Genomic DNA, 19,147 nt, shown 5'->3' with positions numbered 1-19,147 from the left:
GGTCTACAATATGGATACAGCAACGTCTGTTTTAAAGAACCTCTGTTTCACTTATGTGAAACATGTTTTCATGATAGGAATTCGTCTATCCTTAAAGCCGCTTTGATTTTTCTTAAATGGAAGCTTTTATTTATTGATTTTTAAATGGGGGGAAAAATTAAACGTTTCTTTATGAATTCTGGATGCTTCCTGGTTTTACAGGTTTTTCCTTAAAAAGGAGGGGAAAGAGAGAGGTGGATTTCCTGGGCAGCATGTTTAGTAATACTTAGTTACACTGAATATCATGTTCTCCTCTCTAAGCTTCATTTTTGGAGTTTTTCAAAATATGTGACTGTAAAATCCACCAGACATAAATATGTCACCCGAGAGACAGAAATCAACATTCAGAAAATATAATTAATGCTAAGCAGATTTTTTTAAACAAGGGGCCCAGCTCTTAGGAGGTGCTGAACACATCACAGGATTTGGCCCTACAAGGAAAAATGGGTTTGTGGACCTGTCAATAGCTAACATTTTGCATTTTCTTACAAATTGCTATTAAAATGAAAGGAACTCAAATATCATGGGCATGGAATAAGAACAAGAACAACTGATTTAAACACAAGAGTTTTTCTCATCATTGGAAGTAAAAGCAACTTTTTTTTGTACAGCTTTTCTCATCTTTTTCTGTTTAACAAAGAAGACATTCATAACGGGGAGATTAATGGTCTCTTCTGCATTCTCTGAGGCATGACGAAGAGTCTCACAGGTGCGTACAGCATTCCAGTCTATTTGGATGATATGACCGAAGTGGAAGGCGGGTGCTTCTTCTGAGAGAAAAATAACTCCCTCCCTCACTGACTCACACTCCAGGTTTGCTGCTTGAGGATTCCAGAAATCCACTTTGTTGAGGAATATAAAAAGTCTGCTGCTGATTCAACCCTTCTTCTGTTAATGTTTGTGCATGATTGTGTGTTTGCATGTATCAGAAATGAAAGGAATCACCACTACTGGAGAGAAAAGAAATGCCATCAAACAGAAAAGATGGGAATAGTCAGCGTGTTTCTGTTTTCTTTTTAATTTCCATCACACCGTTAGTATTTCCTCAGTTCAGATGGGCTTCCTAGAAGATCTCTAAAATCCTTTGCCCCGGGGCACTTCTTTTGCATCAAGACCAATTTCATGTTAAATAAGTTCTGAAAAGAAATCTTAACTGTGTGGGGGGTCAAACATAACTATCTTCTACTACCACATTTGGTCTCATCACTAAAAGTGGATTGATTCATTACTTTAAGCCCATTATCACTCTTTAGCATGACTCTTACCATAGGTACAGTTCAGTGAGTCTCCTTAAACCTGTTTCACTCATGTCAACCTCAGCATTAAAATGAAGAGGCTGACTGATAAGCACCGTCAAACTTAAAATTATGAACCAAGGCAGCTTGTTACACATTAAGTATTAATCTCATCCTTCAGTACCATAGACAACATAATATAGATCAAAATACTATGACATATTAAAAATAAACTTTATTACAATGCAGGCTTCCTCAAATTTGCTGAATTTTGGTACACACACACACATAAATAATACCCTTCATTTGATTTTTACTCATGTAAAAATCCATTTTAATGCTTAATCCCATTGCAGAATCCCTCACTTTCCTGATCACCATCTGTCATCTTCCACAGTTGTGCATGCAGCCACAGCAGAAGATAATACAACATGATGAAATTGCTCTAAAATAAGTCTAGTTCTGCATTACATTGGATGTCTCAACTATCATGTAAAGACAGTCTAAACACCTTGGCAAACAGAACCATACTAGTATTCATCCGCTAGGGACATTTCAAGAGTTCATTTCAGCGGAAGGGAAGACGAGGGCAACCAAAATTCTAGGCCTGACTGTCACAGGTGACCAGTGCTAACAAAATCAGCAATAGAGCCAGATAGGAAGAGGGCTCCCTAAGCATTTTAGTTCACTTGGGACAATAAGACTTTTCAGTGCCCTGAATTAAGCCCTGGATATGTCACTAGCAGCTCCAAATACAATATATTATACTGTATTTAGTTCCATCATACCAATTATCTTTCAATCGTCAGTGACAACTACATATTCCAAATTTCCCAGCATATTTCTGACACCTCTCATTTACATTTATTTGAAAAGGAAAAAAAAAGTCTAAATTTGACTATTTACAAGAGTTCGGATGTGATGGAAAGTACATATGCAGCTCAGCTTATGGATTTGATTTTATTTCCAGACACTTGGGTTAGGCACCATTGCCTTAGACTTCTGGAGTAGTTTCTGCAACCTTTCAGGAACTCTCCTGATATTTAAGGCTAAATTGGCATGACATAGATACTGAATGTACAAATTCAGCACTTAAGAAAAAAAAAAAAAAAAAAAGCCACTAAGAACCTTGTCAGCTAGAACATAAAGAAAATCAGCTTCATTTTTTGAAGCAATTAGGTATCTCTGTTATGATGATACCTAGAGGGCAGATAGGTGTGCTGCATTCAGTAGATTTTATCTGTATTCTTTTACTTCATCTTTGATTCTTACAAATAAGGATTCCCATCTAAGCATTTTCTGTATTTTGAATATGCTATTTCTTACCTGCTGATATATAACTGTTTACAACTCATGAGCTACCAATTAATCAATACTGGGATCAATAAAATAAGATGATTAATTGGATTTATAGGACCCTTTGTCTTTCTTCTTCTTCCCCTTTTTTGGTTTTTAAACAATATTAAACCTTGTAGCATGGCAAAAAGTTAAACAATTCTAACACGGAATGTATTTATAACAGTTTAAAGTGACAGGCATCCTGATACCTCTTTGCCTGACCAGCTTAATAAAAAAACATTGAGATTGTTTTACTTTATTTGCTCAAAATAATAATAAAAAATGTTTCTGAATGTATAAATAAAGCAGCAGAGTTCTGAATAGAAACAGGAAGGTACCTCAGCATATTCATCAGCCACATGGTAGCTACCTTGTAGCCTCATTGTTGATAGTAAATGAGACCTTTTTGTGTGTCACATTAGAATTTGTACAGAAACAGAACAACATGTATTTATTTCATATTCAACTCAATGGTGCCTGGGGATCTCTATTTATACAAAGAGTTCACACACAGAGTGCAAAAAGGAAGAAAATAAGGCTAGCTTGATTTTTCCCATACCTTTTCCAAGGACAAAACTCGACTGTCATTCACAAAAAGAAAACAGCAACGAGGAAGCACGTGGAACAGAAAGGAAAAAGCTAGAGGTCTTTCTGGAAGATGGAAACACTACTTTCTTTCCCCCCACACGTTAGTGTGAGCCTGATTTTAAAACGTCCTGAATTAACCACAACTCCCGGTGGAGTCAACAGGAGCTGGGAGTACTTTAGCACTTCTGAAAACCAGGCTCTGTAGCTCTGGCAATTAACCAGACAAGATCCCATCCCTCTCTTTCACATGTTGCATATTTAGCAGCCATTTGCTTGGGTAACCCACCCCTTCCCACACCCCACTACTTTACAAAATAAGGTATTGATTTAGTAATTCTAAAAAAATACGTGATTTAAAAAAATCAGTTAAACCTCAGATATTGTTTAGTTAGGGTGGCTAAATCAGGTTGATCCAATATAAATATGCTTTAATTTTGTTTTAATGGATACCCTGTTTCTAATGTACCACAGTGAATGTGGTGAAGCGTCCCCTTTTTCTTTGATGGACGAAAGTTTTCAGTTGTTTGATTTAGGATATATATATCCTGCTTTTCTTTGATCTTTCTGCCTTAAGAAAAAAAACCATGCATCTTGTTCTGACTTAGTTCTCCCCTTGTTTGTTTGGAAAAAGCAAGGATTTTAATCAGGATTTCTCTGTGCAATAGTTGTCATTCTTAAAATAGATTTCAACTGACTCAATTTCTTTACCATTGTCTTTTGACTAATCGTATCAATTAGTGATTGTCAGCCAATGTATTAAGACAACAGAAGTCATAGGTGAGAAAAGTAATTTTTAACTTCCTGCCTGCATGAGCATGCTAACGTGAGTAATTTTTAACTTTCTGCTTGTATGGGAGAGCTAAAATGAGAACAGAGATTAAATTTGCTTTTTCTGGCATCTAATAGGTGACTCAAATGCATCACTGAAAAACAAATACAGAATCAAGGTGACTATACATGTTGCAAGATGACAAAGACTGAGGTGAGGAAATGAACCTGTAGGATGTTGGAATTCAGAAGGAAGACTGTAGTTTCCGTAGAAATACAAAAGACCAGGCAATGTAACAGAAAACTTGTAAAAATTAAAGCCCATCTGGATAGTCGGTAACCCAGATTTCCTCATACTCTGAAATGATGCAAAACACAAGAGGTACAAGCTTCTAGTACCAACTGCTCTGAAATTATCATTATAAACATATGCAGTAAGTAAAAAACCAGTGGAAGATAGTTTAAACAAACAAGAAAGTAAGAACTGGTCCGGCCATGTAGGTCAAATAAAGATTAAAAAAAGAAAAACCTCTATCTCCTGGACTGCGTTAGGGTGTCACTTCATCTTTGGTATAAAATAGGCCATCCATAGGCTGCATTTGATCACAACTAGGAAAGACTACAGAAATTGTCAACAATTTCTTCTATCTATTGCTTTTTTGCACTTTTTTTTGACCATAAGCTCCTATCTACTTAAGTTTTTTTAAATGCTCTTAAGCTAGGTTTTTGCAATGTGACAAGCAAAGCAGACTAAAAACTTCTTAAAGCTCATAAAAAAGACTGCAGATAAAAAGCACTAATGCTTTTGCTAGCGATCACGCTTTGTAAATTAAAAAAAATCTGCATTCTGCAAGAAAAAAACCCTGCATTCTTTATAATGCAGTTATTTTTTTCTCAATTCAATAACTTTACTGTAAAATGCTTTAGCCTTCTAGAATTTTTTTCTGTCAACACTTAAGACAAAGTTCATAAAAGTTCCAGCATTTTTCCAATCCTTACAGTTGCCACAGTTCCTTTATCAACAAGTTTTCTCCAAAAGAAGAAAAGCATTTTCTTTTAAACTGTACAGTTTTTTGTTGTTCACCCCAAAATCTCAGTCTGTTAAACTTCTGCACCAGCTGAAACCAGTGTGAGCAAGTTTCAATTCTTTTTCGGTTTTTCTAATAAGACATTGACAGCTTGCCTTGAGAGCCTCTGACGTCCTTAAAATTAAGGCAATTAAGATTCAAGATAAACCTTACCTAAACATTTCTAAAAAAAACCCCCAAAAAACAAAAACACACTAGATTTAAAACAAGAAGGAAAAAATTTAGAGAAAAAAAAGTAGCTTAATTTTTGAGGAAGACAATTAGTTTTCTTGTCAACTTGCTCCCTCTTGACATCCTCAGTTTTGATGTTTAAAAAAAAAAAAAAATCTAGTTACACCTACAGGTAAATTCTGAATTCAAATGTTCGTCCTGATGAAATGTCAACCCAGTGTTTTTCCTCTGGGTCTTTTCTTTAATTAAAAAAAATATAGCAAAAATAAAACTGTCAGACTACATGACGGAACCATTTGCACAGCACATAAAAACACTGTTGTGTTTTCGTTGGGAAAGTAGAAAATTAAAAAGAAAAAAGCATTCATTTGACGCCTGTGCAAACTGGAAGCCAACTTCTTGTTCAATGAAGTTTCTCCATTCAAGGCAAAGATTTCAGACCGACATTCTTCAGTCCTGTTTATTGTCTGTGAAAACAATTGTATTAAAGTGGTCATTAAGTCAAAACAACTTTGAAATAGGCTCCTATCCTTTTTTCCACCCAATTCCCTTTAAAAGGTATCCAAGCAAAACTAACTTTGCAGCTGTTTAAATATGATACAGCCACTAAGCTGAAAATAGTGAGGCCAAAGCAGAGAAATCCTACTTTAGGGGCATTCCTACTCAGTGCAGAAGGATTTTTACTCTTATTAATGCTATGGTTTATGCATAGTCCAGCACATCGAAATGAGACTATATGTATTTACATAACTTTAAAGCTTTAATGTTATGTAAATACTTCACAGGTAATAATGTACGAGAGAGAACTCTTTTTGTATTATTAAGTGGCACTATTTATTTTGGACACTAGTATTAAAATGAAGGCTAAACTTAAAATAAAAGGATAAATTAAACTTGCAAATAAGAAAACATTTTCTGATTGTAAGAATAACTGGACAGTGGAACAGTTTGCCTAATGAGCCAGTTATGGCCAATTCAGTAGAAACATTCATGCTGATAATAAATAAAAGTATATAGAAACTGTAGAAAGTACATGTACAGTCTTTCCAATTTAACACAGAGGACATGGTCTAGATGACCAATATTACTGCATCACTAAAGCAAAACAACTCAGGAATGTTTCTGAAGGGAGGTATACCTAAAATGGAAGCAGCATCACAAAAACGTAATCTTGCCACCACAGTATAATATTTCTGTGGAGGTGGAGCCACTGTTGACAAATGTTGTCTATTACTGTGTCATCTATAATGCTATAGTTAAAGGATGGTTATTGCTGCTCTTGTAAGCCTCCATGTTTAGGGGTTTACAGCTCTTCTGTAAAACTCCTCTCCAGGTGGAAACTCGACATAAGAAAAGCCAATAGTTTTCCTTTTGCCCAATTTTAAAATATTCAGTTAGGATTGCTTTTTTTTTTTGGTTGTTTTAACTCAGTATATATTTTTTAAAAGAAAAGAACTGTAATGAATCAGAGTGCTTTCCCATATAGCTCCCTTTCTGGGACTATGTCATTATATGAAATAATTACAGTCAGTATTTTCCAAAGAACAGACATTTTCAGATAGTGATAGTAAGATTTGTCTGTTTCCTTACGGATTTTCTAAAGCATTGACCTATTCAGATATTTGTTAGCATTCTGTACCTGTATACTTAGGGGGCAACTGGAGGCAATAACTCTTAGTAGGGTCCTTGCTCCTTGTCAGGAGGATGGAAACTGTGAGTGGATCTGAGAAATCTCCTACTATGCTTCAGAGAAGGCTCCACAAACATCACCCTTAACCAAAAGACTTAGTGGTTCCTGAGAGGTAGCCACCCAAATCACTGATTTGTACGTCCTATCTCCTACCCCACCAGAGGAGTTCCTTACCTGTGCCAATGAGCTCCACATTTTACAAGCTGACCAACATTTATGCACTTAGGCCCAAAGTTTTTGCCACTGAGTCTTCAGCATTCTCAGCTAACTCATAATTTGTGTTCGGAGTTAGCCCTGGTGTGAGGGGGAACCCATTGCACAGGAGTGTTATGTTTGTCTTTGTATGCCTGTTTGCATTGTGGTTGTTTGGCCATCCTTTTTCTTCTAGAATTTCTTGTGTTCAGTTTTAATTCCCCTTTTCAGCTGTTCAGGTTTTTCTTCCCCTATATACAGCCATTCAGGTTGCACTGCACACCTTCTGTGATTTTACTGCCTATCTGAGGGTGTTATCTGGACTATCGGCATTGCTGTCATTAGTGTAAGCGAGTTATTGTGCGTTTCCCTGGAAACTTTCTTGTGGGACCTAAAATCTGTACTCAAAAAAGACTGTTTCTCCCAGGTAGAAGCATCATGCATTCTTTAATCTTGTACTGGATTTATCTTCCCAGAAAACCCAAAAATCTTTCTCTCCTACTTAAAGCCTGAGAGCTCGTGTCCAGCAAACAGACCTTTGCCCAGAGGCAAGAGGTTGGAGTTCCTGAGACAAAAGAGTTCGCTCTAAACTTCACTTTCAAGATTTCACATTTGTATATGTTAATGTATACGAAGATTTGCAAGGGACAGAGATTCCTTTGGTCTAAAATGACTGAGGTACCTTCCTAATGAAGTGGAGTATTCTGCTCAAAGCCGAAGGATAGAGAGCCAAATTCACCCATGGTATAATTTGCTCACATTACTGGATTTATGCTGGGGGATATTTGACTAGTGTATCAGCCTTAAATCTGAATGCACTAAGATGAAATCACTATTAAAAACCAGTCTAACAGGGTAAATGAAAGAATATCTTTCCTGGCCAAGAAAGAATTTTTTTTTCACCAGTTGTCTAGTTTACACTTACCTACAAGGCCAATACAAAATCTTTATCACACCCAGTTCAATTTCAAGACATTCTTATCCATTTGTTGGTTGTTATTTTCCGGTTAGTTCACAGAAAGATAAATATAATTAAAGAAGTGATTATAATATCCCTCTCATTAGCTTCTAGAAAATTCTTTTATAAGTTCTGCATGTTCCCTTGGATATAAATGATTAGAATCAGCATCTAATCAGGTTAATTACTTCCTCTCTGCCAGAATGGAAATTATTGTCTTATACTGGGCATCGTTTTTATTATTGTTAAATGTGCTTTTAAATTGAAAAAAATATATTTATTCAATATGATCTTTTATAAGCGGTGCTTTTGAAAACTATTTTAACTTTTTTTTAACTAGAAATTGCATATGCTCTTTCTGTATTCATCACCTCCCAAGTCTTGGCATTTGTAACCACAATTTGCGGACACAGAAACAGCTGGCATGTTTCAGCAAAAAAACAGAAAAACAAAACAAAAAGGAACATCCAGATAACCTATAGTGTACCTACCTACGTGATTGAAAAAGAAATTCCCCTAAATATAAATACCAATGACATGGGAACAGCATCTGTTATAGCAGTCATGCAATAGCTGAGTATGCGAGATGAGGGATATTCTCAGAGAAGATCGGAATTTTACAGTGGAAAAATCCAGCAGTCATTTCAAAAATGAGCTACCATCTTTGCAATATAGGCACAAGTCCATCAGAAACTGCCCCCAGCTACATGTTGGGGGCTTCTGAATGTAAGTCTTTTTTGCTTTTAGGCTTAAGGGAAAGGGAATTGGAAAATGAGAATGGTTAGTTCAAAATCCCTTCAGAACACAATGATCAGACCAGGCAACCGGCATGGAGTCGTCATATATATTTTTCTCTTGACCCATTATATTCTTTAAAAAACCTGTCATTATATTCTTTAAGTAGGCTGCCATTATTTATTTTTATAGGTATTAAAGAAAATGATGGAAGAACAGGTACACAAACATACTGTGCCTCTGAGTACATCAGACATATAGAGAAGAGGTGTGTGATTGGCTCCATCTGTAAAATACATACTGGGCCAAATTCTGCAGCAATAAACAATACTGATGATGTAAGCTACCCATTGGGTACATGTACGTTGGCCAAATGGTGGGTGTACCTTGCACCAGTTTGGCATTCAGTTGGTGTGAAAAACAAGTGCAACTTAATGCTGAGGGGTCAAAAAGGCAGGTGAAGCAACCAACCAGAAGGATAGATTTCTATTCTGTTTCGTATATTTTACTGTGCCTATCACCATGGTATCTAGTACCTTCCCATGATGCATTAAACAGGGTCCAGCATACGTCACATGAGGATCCCTCTTCATTTCATTGTCCTGGTCGAAAGCTGTGTGCGAATGTTTTTTTGTGTGATGTGCTATGTACCTTCGTTGGAAGGCCAAGGCAAAAGAGAGTACTTTGCACTTGGGACAGGGGTTTGGTGTGGTTCATAATAATTTATGCTCTGTCTTCTGCACAAATAACCTCTCTCTTCTGAGTAACAATTCCACTGTGGCACCGGAGCAGAAGAGGTGAGGGCTGTTTTGTTTCTAGAACATGGGGAGAACTTGGCTCAACCATTAAGTGCGTTGAAAATAAGGTTGAACTTTGAACTTATGGTATTATTCTATGGGAGCAAATGCAGTGAGCAGAGGTCAGGGGTAAGATAAAACAGCCCCCCTACCTTTTCTTGAGGTTGCCTTTTCTGCAGCAGCCTCTTCTTCTCTCTCAACGTGCAAGTGACACTAGTTTTGCACACCTGCTGAATGCCATTTACACTACTTTGTCAGTTACATTCACATCGTGAAAAACTAACCACCAGATGTGGAACTTACTGCTCCATTGACATCACTGCAGAATTTGACTAAACGTTGTAGCCTCTTAACACCTGTTTGGGATTTTGCCCAGTGTGCTGATTGCTGAGCCAATGTCTGGTGTAAAACCAGAGCAACTCCACTGAACTCAATAGAGCTATTCTGAATTTATACTATCACAATTGAGAGCGGAACGTAGATCTCTGAATTCCAAACACAATATCATATATGGCCCTAACAGTGACTAACCACAGTCTTACTTACTTAGACTGTTGGTAAGAATATGCAGGTGCATGTTCACTGGATGTTTCCACTGTCATCTGTTGCTGTTGACCACTGGCTTCCTGTGATGAAGATGCTACTGTCTGCGGAGAAGCATCAGCAACGACACCCTATGGAAGCAAATAGGGACACAAAGGTCTTACTGATATTAATCACATGAAGGTGTTCAGCACCATCTCACCTCTTCTTTATTTCTGTGTATCGGTACCATTGGTTTGCATTGTTGAGAGTGTCTGGGATAGCAGAAACCACATGCTGACAGGACACAAATGCTATCAATTTACAAGGTGATCTGGCCTGGCAATGAGAAACAGCCTCAATTCACAGAGTACCTGGAGCACTGTGCTCTAACATGCAGTGGTGAAAAATATCTACACGTTATGGGGGAAATCCCGGTCCTGCTGAAGTCACAATGTTTCCATTGACTTCAGTGGAACCAAGATTTCACCCTGTATGTGTTATTTTTATTACATATGCATGGTTGATCTGTTTTTTTTTACCTCACTTACACTGACTTTACCTTGGTCTAACATTGACTTCTGATTTAAACTGGTGTGAGAGCAGAACCAAGTCCCACCGGATTTTGCAATATATTGTGCTGTAACACACATGGTGCAGACACTGTAGCATGCTTTGAACACTAGTGTATTTGCATTGATGTAGTGTTTTTATTCAGAGTGTTTTCTCTTTTAAAATAAATTTAAGACAAACAAAAGATTTTACCTAATAGGACGTTGCACCAATGAGGCTTTGAGGCATATATGTATGTATGCATTCGACATTATATGCATTTGCCTTGAAAACCTGCAATTACAATTATTTCATTGATAATTTTGTTTCTCCTATTTTGGCATTTTTTAATTTTTTACATTTCTATTGAAATTAGCCATATTCTGTTTACTTCTGTGCTTGTCTGCATCAACCACACCAATGATACCAGCAGTGCACTTCTGGGAATAAAATGTAGTAGTAAATTGCACTCTGTAGAGCCCGAAAAGGGAGCACAAAGCACTCAATTTTGCTGTTATCTGAGTCCTATATAAACATTGGGTGGTGCATTTTAAATCTCTGTGACAAATTCTTTTTCAAAGGTACTTAGAGTCAACTGCCTGCCATGCTGACCAATACTGGCTCATTGTTTCCTTGTAATCACCTGTCTATCTGCATCCAGATTTAAACTGTAAACTCTTTGGGGGCAGGGAACATCTTTTTGTTCTGTTTGTACAGCGCCTAGCACAATGCGGCGCTCACCCATGACTAGGTGCTATGGTAATATACTAAAACAATAATTGCCAGATTATAGCAAATGTTACAGTAGGTCTTCTACTTAGTTCCTTTAATAATTAATGAAGGATATTCAAAGTAGTCATTATGATATATTTAAAATCTGATTTAGGGTAAAACTGATGCGATGAAGATTTAAATAAGACCAGCTGAATACGACCAAAAAAAAAAAAACCCCAACAACAACGCCAGTAGGGGCCTTTCCTACCAGGTGGTAGATCATTTGGGATTCAGAGAATTTGCAGCCATGGAGACTGGGAAAACTATGGTGGATCCACTTGACTGCGGGCAGAGAAGTTCCAAAACAACAGCTCGAAGAGCATCCTCAACTGGCCAACCCATGGAGCAGTAATACCCTCAACTCCAGAGGAGAGACAGCTGAAGACTAAAGTATTGAGACAATAGTTCCCCTCATATTATCACAAAGTAGGGGAGAAGAGGTTAAAAATGGAGAGAAGAATACAAATTTAAGAGTAACAGCATCTTTATTTCCCAAGCCTCCCTCTCGTTGTGTCAGATGCCCTTATGAAGATGCACAGCAGTGGAGGTTGGGCTGAAGTGCTCCAGGCAGCTTGTGCTCTACAGGGTTGAGTAAATACTTACTCATTAGAATGTCATCAGCATGACTCAGCCCCAAGGAGGGAGAGAGCGAATCCTTCCTCAAGGATGAAAAAGCACTCAGTCAGTGCAGCATCCTCCACGTCTGTATGTACAAGAGGAAGGTTTCCATTGCTCAATCACTTTTTCTGGTTGCTGCATGTTTTCAGCAGTCACCTACACTCACTAAGGACTGAATCAAACCCTCTTGCCATCGTCTCTTCTGGAATCTCTTTGGGTTTGTGGTTTGCTGGTTGGTTTTGTTTTCCTGCATTTTTCCATCTCCCTCCCAAATACATGAAACATCAAGAATGGTTTATTCCATTTCCTACGCACAGCAAAACAAATGCAAAAACAAGAGCACTTGCAGATCTTAAAAAAAAAAAAAAAAAAAAAGAAGAAGAAAAGAAAGGAAAATTGAAGTGCAATCCCAAATCTAAGAGCAGCATAAGGTCTGGTTTGGTAAAGCAACATTTGACCCTTCTTGATATACAACAGGTTCAATGACGAATAGGTTTGTGATTTGTCAACCCTTCACCCAACTTGCATGAATGGAGGTAAACTTACTTCAATGGGGACAGCTGTTGCAGGCACAGGAGTGTACTGGGGAATGTAGGTCCCTTGCATAGGTGCAGCAGCAGTCATATACTAGAATAAGTCAAAGGCACATTTATATTAGAAATAGAAAACCACAATGCATTAAATAGATTTGGTTATATAGATTTAGTTACAGTACAGAATGTATTTATTTTGTATGCATTGTACACCACACCATTATTTTTTGCTAATAATTTTACTTAATGGTAGGAATTAGCCATTAAAATCATACATCCTGACCTGCTTAGTGATGGCACATATGATTGAAAGCAACACCAAGAGATCATAGTATACAGTGCTGATGGGTTTAGATTTTATTATTTTGTCATATGCTTTATAACTGGAGAGAGTTCTATATCTACATATGAAGAAAATACCAGGGAGACACAATAACATCACGCACGCAGTGATTATGTAGAAAAGTCTAAGGAAGCTCTTGGAATCCACATTTTTAAATGATACTTACAAAAATAACAAACTTAGGGCTGAAATTAGCGTACTTCTTCCACATTACTCTAACCCTGAACATGGGAACATTCACGTCTATGGAGATATGAAGATCAGGAAAGAACAGATATCTGAGAATTTCTGCTTTTTGTACTTAGGGGCACTAACTGAATTTCCTTCTACATATGAATTCTTTTTAATATCTGGGAAGCCTTTTTAAATATCACGAAACTTTGCCAAATTATTATTCCGTCAACATATAATACTAGCTTCTTCTAAGATATCCTCTCTCCCAAGCACTACAGGAAACCAGTCCTTAATTATGAGTGGATGCTAATTTCACCATTCTTACAGCATTATTCTCTTTATGCACAATATTGCTTAAGCAGTTCTTGGCTGAATGCAACAGATTGTTCAAATGCTTAAATGTCATATGAGTATTGAGTTGTCAGATCTAGACATTGTTCTTACCAGTCCTATCTGTGTACTTTGACAAAAATCACAGAGTATGCCCAATCTCACAATTGGCTGGAGGGCATCTCCAACATGTTGTCTTCAAGGATGCACTGGAGATCTGAACCTACCCAGGATGTATTTGATTAATTTTAAAATGAGTTAAATATCGCTTGAGTTTTCTGGCTGAGTTAGGAGGTGCTTGCAGGATTTTTTCCACTGATTATTGTGAAATACACGTTTCAAACGCTTTCTCAGCACACCTTTAAATTAACTGTGCTGTTTGAAATGTCCACAGCAAAACTGCATTATGAGAATGCACAGAGGCATGTAGCAGATGTACTGCCCAAGAAATGTTTGGGGTGCAGAAATGGCATAGACAAGAATATTGAGGGCAAAATTCCACAGTCCTTGCTTAGGTAAAAGTCCCACTGACTTCAGTGGAAGTTTTGCCTATATAAAAACAGTGAGTAAGGAGTGCAGGATTTAGGCTCACATTAGTGGCACCACATTATGTATTTGTAAGTAATTATAATGATGTTGTTGAAATTTACTGCATCTTCCTTGAATATGGCCAAAGAGACAGGAGTGTCACCCATCCATATTATGTCTGCCTCCTGCCACAACTTCTTGATGATATTTTTTTGTTTCTCTTCAAAAAGATAATTGTTACAGATTGAGGAGTTCAGTGTTTTCTTGGTCAATGTCAATCAACCAATGACATTTAAGCCAAATACCCCCGCTGTACTGCAGCATATAGTAGGGCTATTCTCTGGCCAGGAACATTAGTCATGGATGAGAATATTATAAGAGTGAGAGTCTGTTCAGCTTCTATTTCATTCAGTCTGCTTTGTAACGCTGCTGTCATCTGCTGCCATCCTATATGCTAGACAGTATTCTTCCAAATTAATTGTGAGCTTTTACTTGAAGTGCTCACTCTCATAGTTCCACAAAGCCTGTTTTAAATTCTCATTGAAGTTTGTTTCTCTGAAGCAAATTATTTTTAAATTAAAAACATCTATATAAAGAAGAGAAAAAAAGCCGTTCTAGGCAATGTTGTTTTCTTTTAAGTTCTTCCTGGAACCCAGTGGAAAATCAGCATATGTGCTCTGAATCACTAGATGTGATTATCTCTATCGTCATCTTAGTTTGCACACAAATACACATATAACTAAATAAAGTCTTATGAGACCTCACAAAATTATTAAACCACTTTTAAAATCAGGCCACTTTATTTGTTTCAATATCCTTCAGCGGTGAGTTCCACAGGACATATAGGAGGCATGCATGAAATATTTACTTTTACTAGTTCTAAATGTACTGCCCTTTGGAATACAAGAGAATCAGGAGACTATTCCCAGTTCTGCCACTGACTCATTGAGTGATCTTAGGTAAGCTCCTTTGTCTCTCCATGTATCATTTTCTCCTTCTGTAAAACCCACTTTTCTTTTTTAAGTGCTTTGAATTCAATGGATAAAAGCAAAATTCACTGATGGTTTAACTCCTCTGACAGAAATGGAACTATACTGGCAGAAAATTTGGCCCTGTAAGTGTTAAGTGCCAATCCTGCAAACAGATGCACCAATATGTATCTTAGGGCGTGTCTACACGGTGGAGGTAATGTGCTCTCCGGTGGTGCAGTTTCTAAAGTGCACTAAGGTGTTGCTCTTTAATTGGCCCATGAAGATCCTGCTGGTTCATGCTAATGGTTCCCTAATGTGCTTTAACATAGTACTGTTTTCTAAAGCACAGTAGGGGCCATTTAATGCGCACCAGCAAGATCTACATGGACCAAATAATTGCAATACCTTAGTGCACTTTAGAAATCACAGCCCCATAGTGCACATTGCTGCTCCGTGTACTCTGACTCATAGATTGCTGCTCATCTATTAGCCCCTCACCACACACATTCACCAGAACCATCAGCTATCTCTTAGTTACTTACATGGCACCCATTACCAGAGTATCTGAGCACCTCATAATCTTTAATGTGTATGTCCTCACAATACCCCTGTGAGGTGGGGAAGTGTCATTAACCCCATTTTACAGATGGGGAACAGACATACACTAAGTTTGTGCCAGAGAACAGAAATAAAGTCTCCCGAGACCCCGGTTAGTACCAGAAACACAGGACCATACTTTCTCTCATCAAGGATCCCATGTGGACCCCTTAATGCCACAGGCAGTCCAACTGCTTTCCACAGCACTCTGTGCAGGTGTTAGGGTCCATACTAGTTTTCTAGACTGGAGATGAAAGTAAGGACTGAGTGACTGTTTTTCTAATAGTATACAGGGAAAGGTCAAAAAGAGAAACTGATCAATTTTTTCTATGCCCACCATCCTTGGGGTTACCTCAATGAAGGCCACCCTGATTTCTCTCCTTTCTAAACTAGATAATCCCAACCACTTTAATTTCTTGTCTTTTGTGCTTTACAGTTGGTTAATATCTGAAAGTGACTGTAAAATGGCACTGAGGAGGTTTCATGTTGACTTTGTCTCAGTAATTTCCATACTAGGGGATGGACTGATCTCTTCCTGTATTGGGATGGGGCCTAAGCGCTCTCTGACACATCATCCGCTTCTTCCCCTAAACCTTACAGAGTGTAGTGGGGTAACAGGTGGGCTCAGACTAGTGCTAGCTACCTTGGAGAGTGGGGAGAGGTGGAGTACAAAACTTCCTTCCCTCCAGCCTCACAGAAATTCTGAAGGAAAATGGAAGTTGTATTATCTTCTCTGCTTAAATTCATGTATGGTGGGGATTCTGCATTAAGAGTGTTCCTGGAGGTAGCCATGGCTCAGGGGCACCATGGTGGTCCAGTTCCATTGGGTTTCTAGAGGCCAGAGCTATACCAGAGTCACAGGGACTCAATGTAGCTGGTTTCCCATGGATCCCAGGAAATTATGCACAGTATTGCTTAATCAGTTCTTGGCTGAATGCAACAGATTGTTCAAATGCTTAAATGTCGTATGAGTATTGAGTTGTCAGATCTAGACATTGTTCTTACCAGTCCTATCTGTGTACTTTGACAAAAATCACAGAGTATGCCCAATCTCACAGTTGTCTGGAGGGCACCTCCAACATGTTATCTGCAAAGATGCACTGGATTCCTATTCCCAAATTATGCTTTGATGTGGGGGAAATCTCTGCTAGGAGATCCACACAGAGATTTCCTTTACTTAAAGCCACTCTCACATACTTTACTGCAGGGAGTGGGATGTGAGTGTGTGAGATACACACACACATTTGCTCAGCTTACAAGTAAACAGACGACTTAACTAAAAGGAAAATGAAGTTTCATTGCTGCCAAATAGGATGTGGAAATCAAACGGTGCTCCTTTTTTCTCACGTGCCATCATCAGGAATGGAGATTCTGCAATTGGAATGTAGTTAGTCTATTCTGACTTGTGCATATTCAGCAGAATGGCGATCACTCACTGTCCCAGCACTGTATTGGCTTTTTGACAGCAAAATGAATAGCAACTCTAAGGCACTGGGAACAGTAAAATAGTGTCTGTTTGGCACAATCATTTTTCTGACTATAAAGACTGACAATTTCCACCAAGAAAAAGAAACAGCATTGGCAGTGCTGATGCTTCTGATTTCCCTTTAAACTGCTATTGTTTTCACATACTGTACCTAAAGCACCTTTGGTTTGCACTCACAGTGTGCAATATTCTAGTGCAATGCACATCTCAGGATGTCTGACTGCTTAATTTCAAGTCTTGCTTATTATGGACACCAGTTTAGCTTTGATTGATTCATCTCATACTCTCTTCTAGGGTTTTTGTTTCTGTCTATCTTAGGACACAAAGTATAGAGGACAAAAAGTCACATAAGTCTAACAAAATGTAAAGAAATATATACCTTTTACACTACATAGTTTTACAAACTTTAAAACTGTTATCTATTGATTTGTTCAGAATGTTTGTAGGTCTAGTTGTTTCTTATTTTAAGATAATATATTGCAAATAGAAGAAGCTTGTTGGACATGAAGAGTTAATGCTCTTGGCCACAATAAGTCTTAGACACATGTGCTACATCATGAAAGCTGAATAGGAATGGGTGGCATAACAATAGTGATCATATTTCCCTGGTTTAGACATCACAACATCAGAGGAATTTGGAAAATACCAATTAATATCTGTTTAATTATATGCTAGATATAAACTCTGAAACCTTTATTCATACTGAGTAGTATTCGTTCATCTGAGTAGTCCTACTATGGTCAATGGGACTACTCACATGAATAAGTAATACCTAACATAAGTATGAGGTAGTACTTATTCATGTGGCCTTTACATAGAAAAAGAAGTGTGAAAACCTACCTTGGTTCTTTCACAGCTGTGGGTCTGTTTTACAATTATTTAAGGATCGAAAAAATACAATGAATCCTGTGAAGATCTTTTCTCTCATTGTAACAATTTACATGCTCACCACAATACTCAGATACTTTTCAGTTGAACTCAGAAACAAATGGAGGAACCTATTCTCATTTTGGTGAGCACTTACATGAGAACAGTCCTACTGAAGTACACTTAAATGGGACCACTTGTGTGAATAAATGCTAACCAGTGACACTCATGTGAGCAAGGGTCCGACAGTTTCACTCTTAGTGATTATCTGTGCCGTGATGAAATCCACATCTTGTGTGTGCTGGAGTACATTGATAATAGTTAGCATTTTAGGATCCACTGAATTAATGCCAGCTCTTGCTTACGATCCAAGAAGTCTAGACACTGCATCAGCAATAGAGCTACGTGAAAATATTTGTATCGCTGGAGAAACTGATGAAAGTTACACTGTTCCTGGATACATTTTAACCATAAATGTGTCCCTCTGGGGAAAATCGCCTTCCTGCCTTAGAATTCCCTCCTTGGCATGGTGGAAAAACTACAGATTCCCTGAGTCTTATAGAATAAAATCCCTTCTCTTTGGGACATTCTGCCCCTGGATTCTACCTTCTCATTTGTGAGTTCCCAGTTCCCTGATGGATTAAAGTATTGCCTCATTGGGTTCTTCCAGTCTATAATTCTGGCAAGATGGAGTTGTAGTTCAATGGAATACAGCTCCTAGCAACCATAGCTTCTGACATAACATACAGAGACTTTCTGATTTGGGGGCTCAACTCTAAAAGCCCTACAGAGCTGTGGACTCTGTAATTTCTCTATGAGTTTTAGTGATAATTTTATAATTCCCTATTAAAAAGATGTGAGAAACATAAATGATGATTTTTGCTATGGCTGTATTTCAATATTTTTCTCCACAGTTATAGTGGTCTTAAATACAATATGATTTTGTGACATAAAATTACCATAGGGTGGCGAAGAATAGCACCCTTCATTCCACAGATCTCAGTCACTGGGCTATCTCATTCATTGTTCAAGAAGAAACTAGAAATCTTTAGATTTCAACTTCCTTCCCTGCTGCTCATTAACACAAGGGGATTTACAAACACCAACTGTCACTTCCCTTTCAACCTTCCTAATGAGATATTACCTAATTCTCTGAGCAAGTTAGATAAAGGTAGAGAGAAGAATACTTCAACAACTCTAGTTCCAAACTAATCTCCTTTTCTCTTCATGAGCTCTAAGTATCCTTCACAAAT

General features: G+C 37.8%; 1 protein-coding gene across 2 annotated transcripts in view; it reads right to left on the bottom strand.

Moving 5' to 3' along the window:
* Positions 1-1,491: 1,491 nt before the first annotated feature.
* Positions 1,492-19,147, bottom strand: part of RBMS3 (RNA binding motif single stranded interacting protein 3) — a 545,220-nt gene continuing 527,564 nt past the window's right edge. The window contains exons 12-14 of one of the 2 annotated variants that reach the window (XM_034760833.1): positions 12,612-12,692; positions 10,146-10,273; positions 1,492-5,694 (exon numbers count right to left, since the gene is read on the bottom strand). In XM_034760833.1, coding sequence (XP_034616724.1) covers positions 5,688-5,694; positions 10,146-10,273; positions 12,612-12,692 — 216 coding nt within the window. In that variant the 3' untranslated portion in view covers positions 1,492-5,687. Of the gene's footprint in view, positions 5,695-10,141; positions 10,274-12,611; positions 12,693-19,147 lie in introns of those variants that run through there. The other variant, XM_034760834.1, reaches the window with a different exon arrangement.

This window comes from Trachemys scripta, chromosome 2, assembly GCF_013100865.1.
Source record: "Trachemys scripta elegans isolate TJP31775 chromosome 2, CAS_Tse_1.0, whole genome shotgun sequence".
NCBI classification, from domain to species: Eukaryota; Metazoa; Chordata; order Testudines; family Emydidae; genus Trachemys; species Trachemys scripta.
Note: the sequence above shows the minus strand (reverse complement) of the source record. Positions and strands in the feature narration are given on the sequence as shown.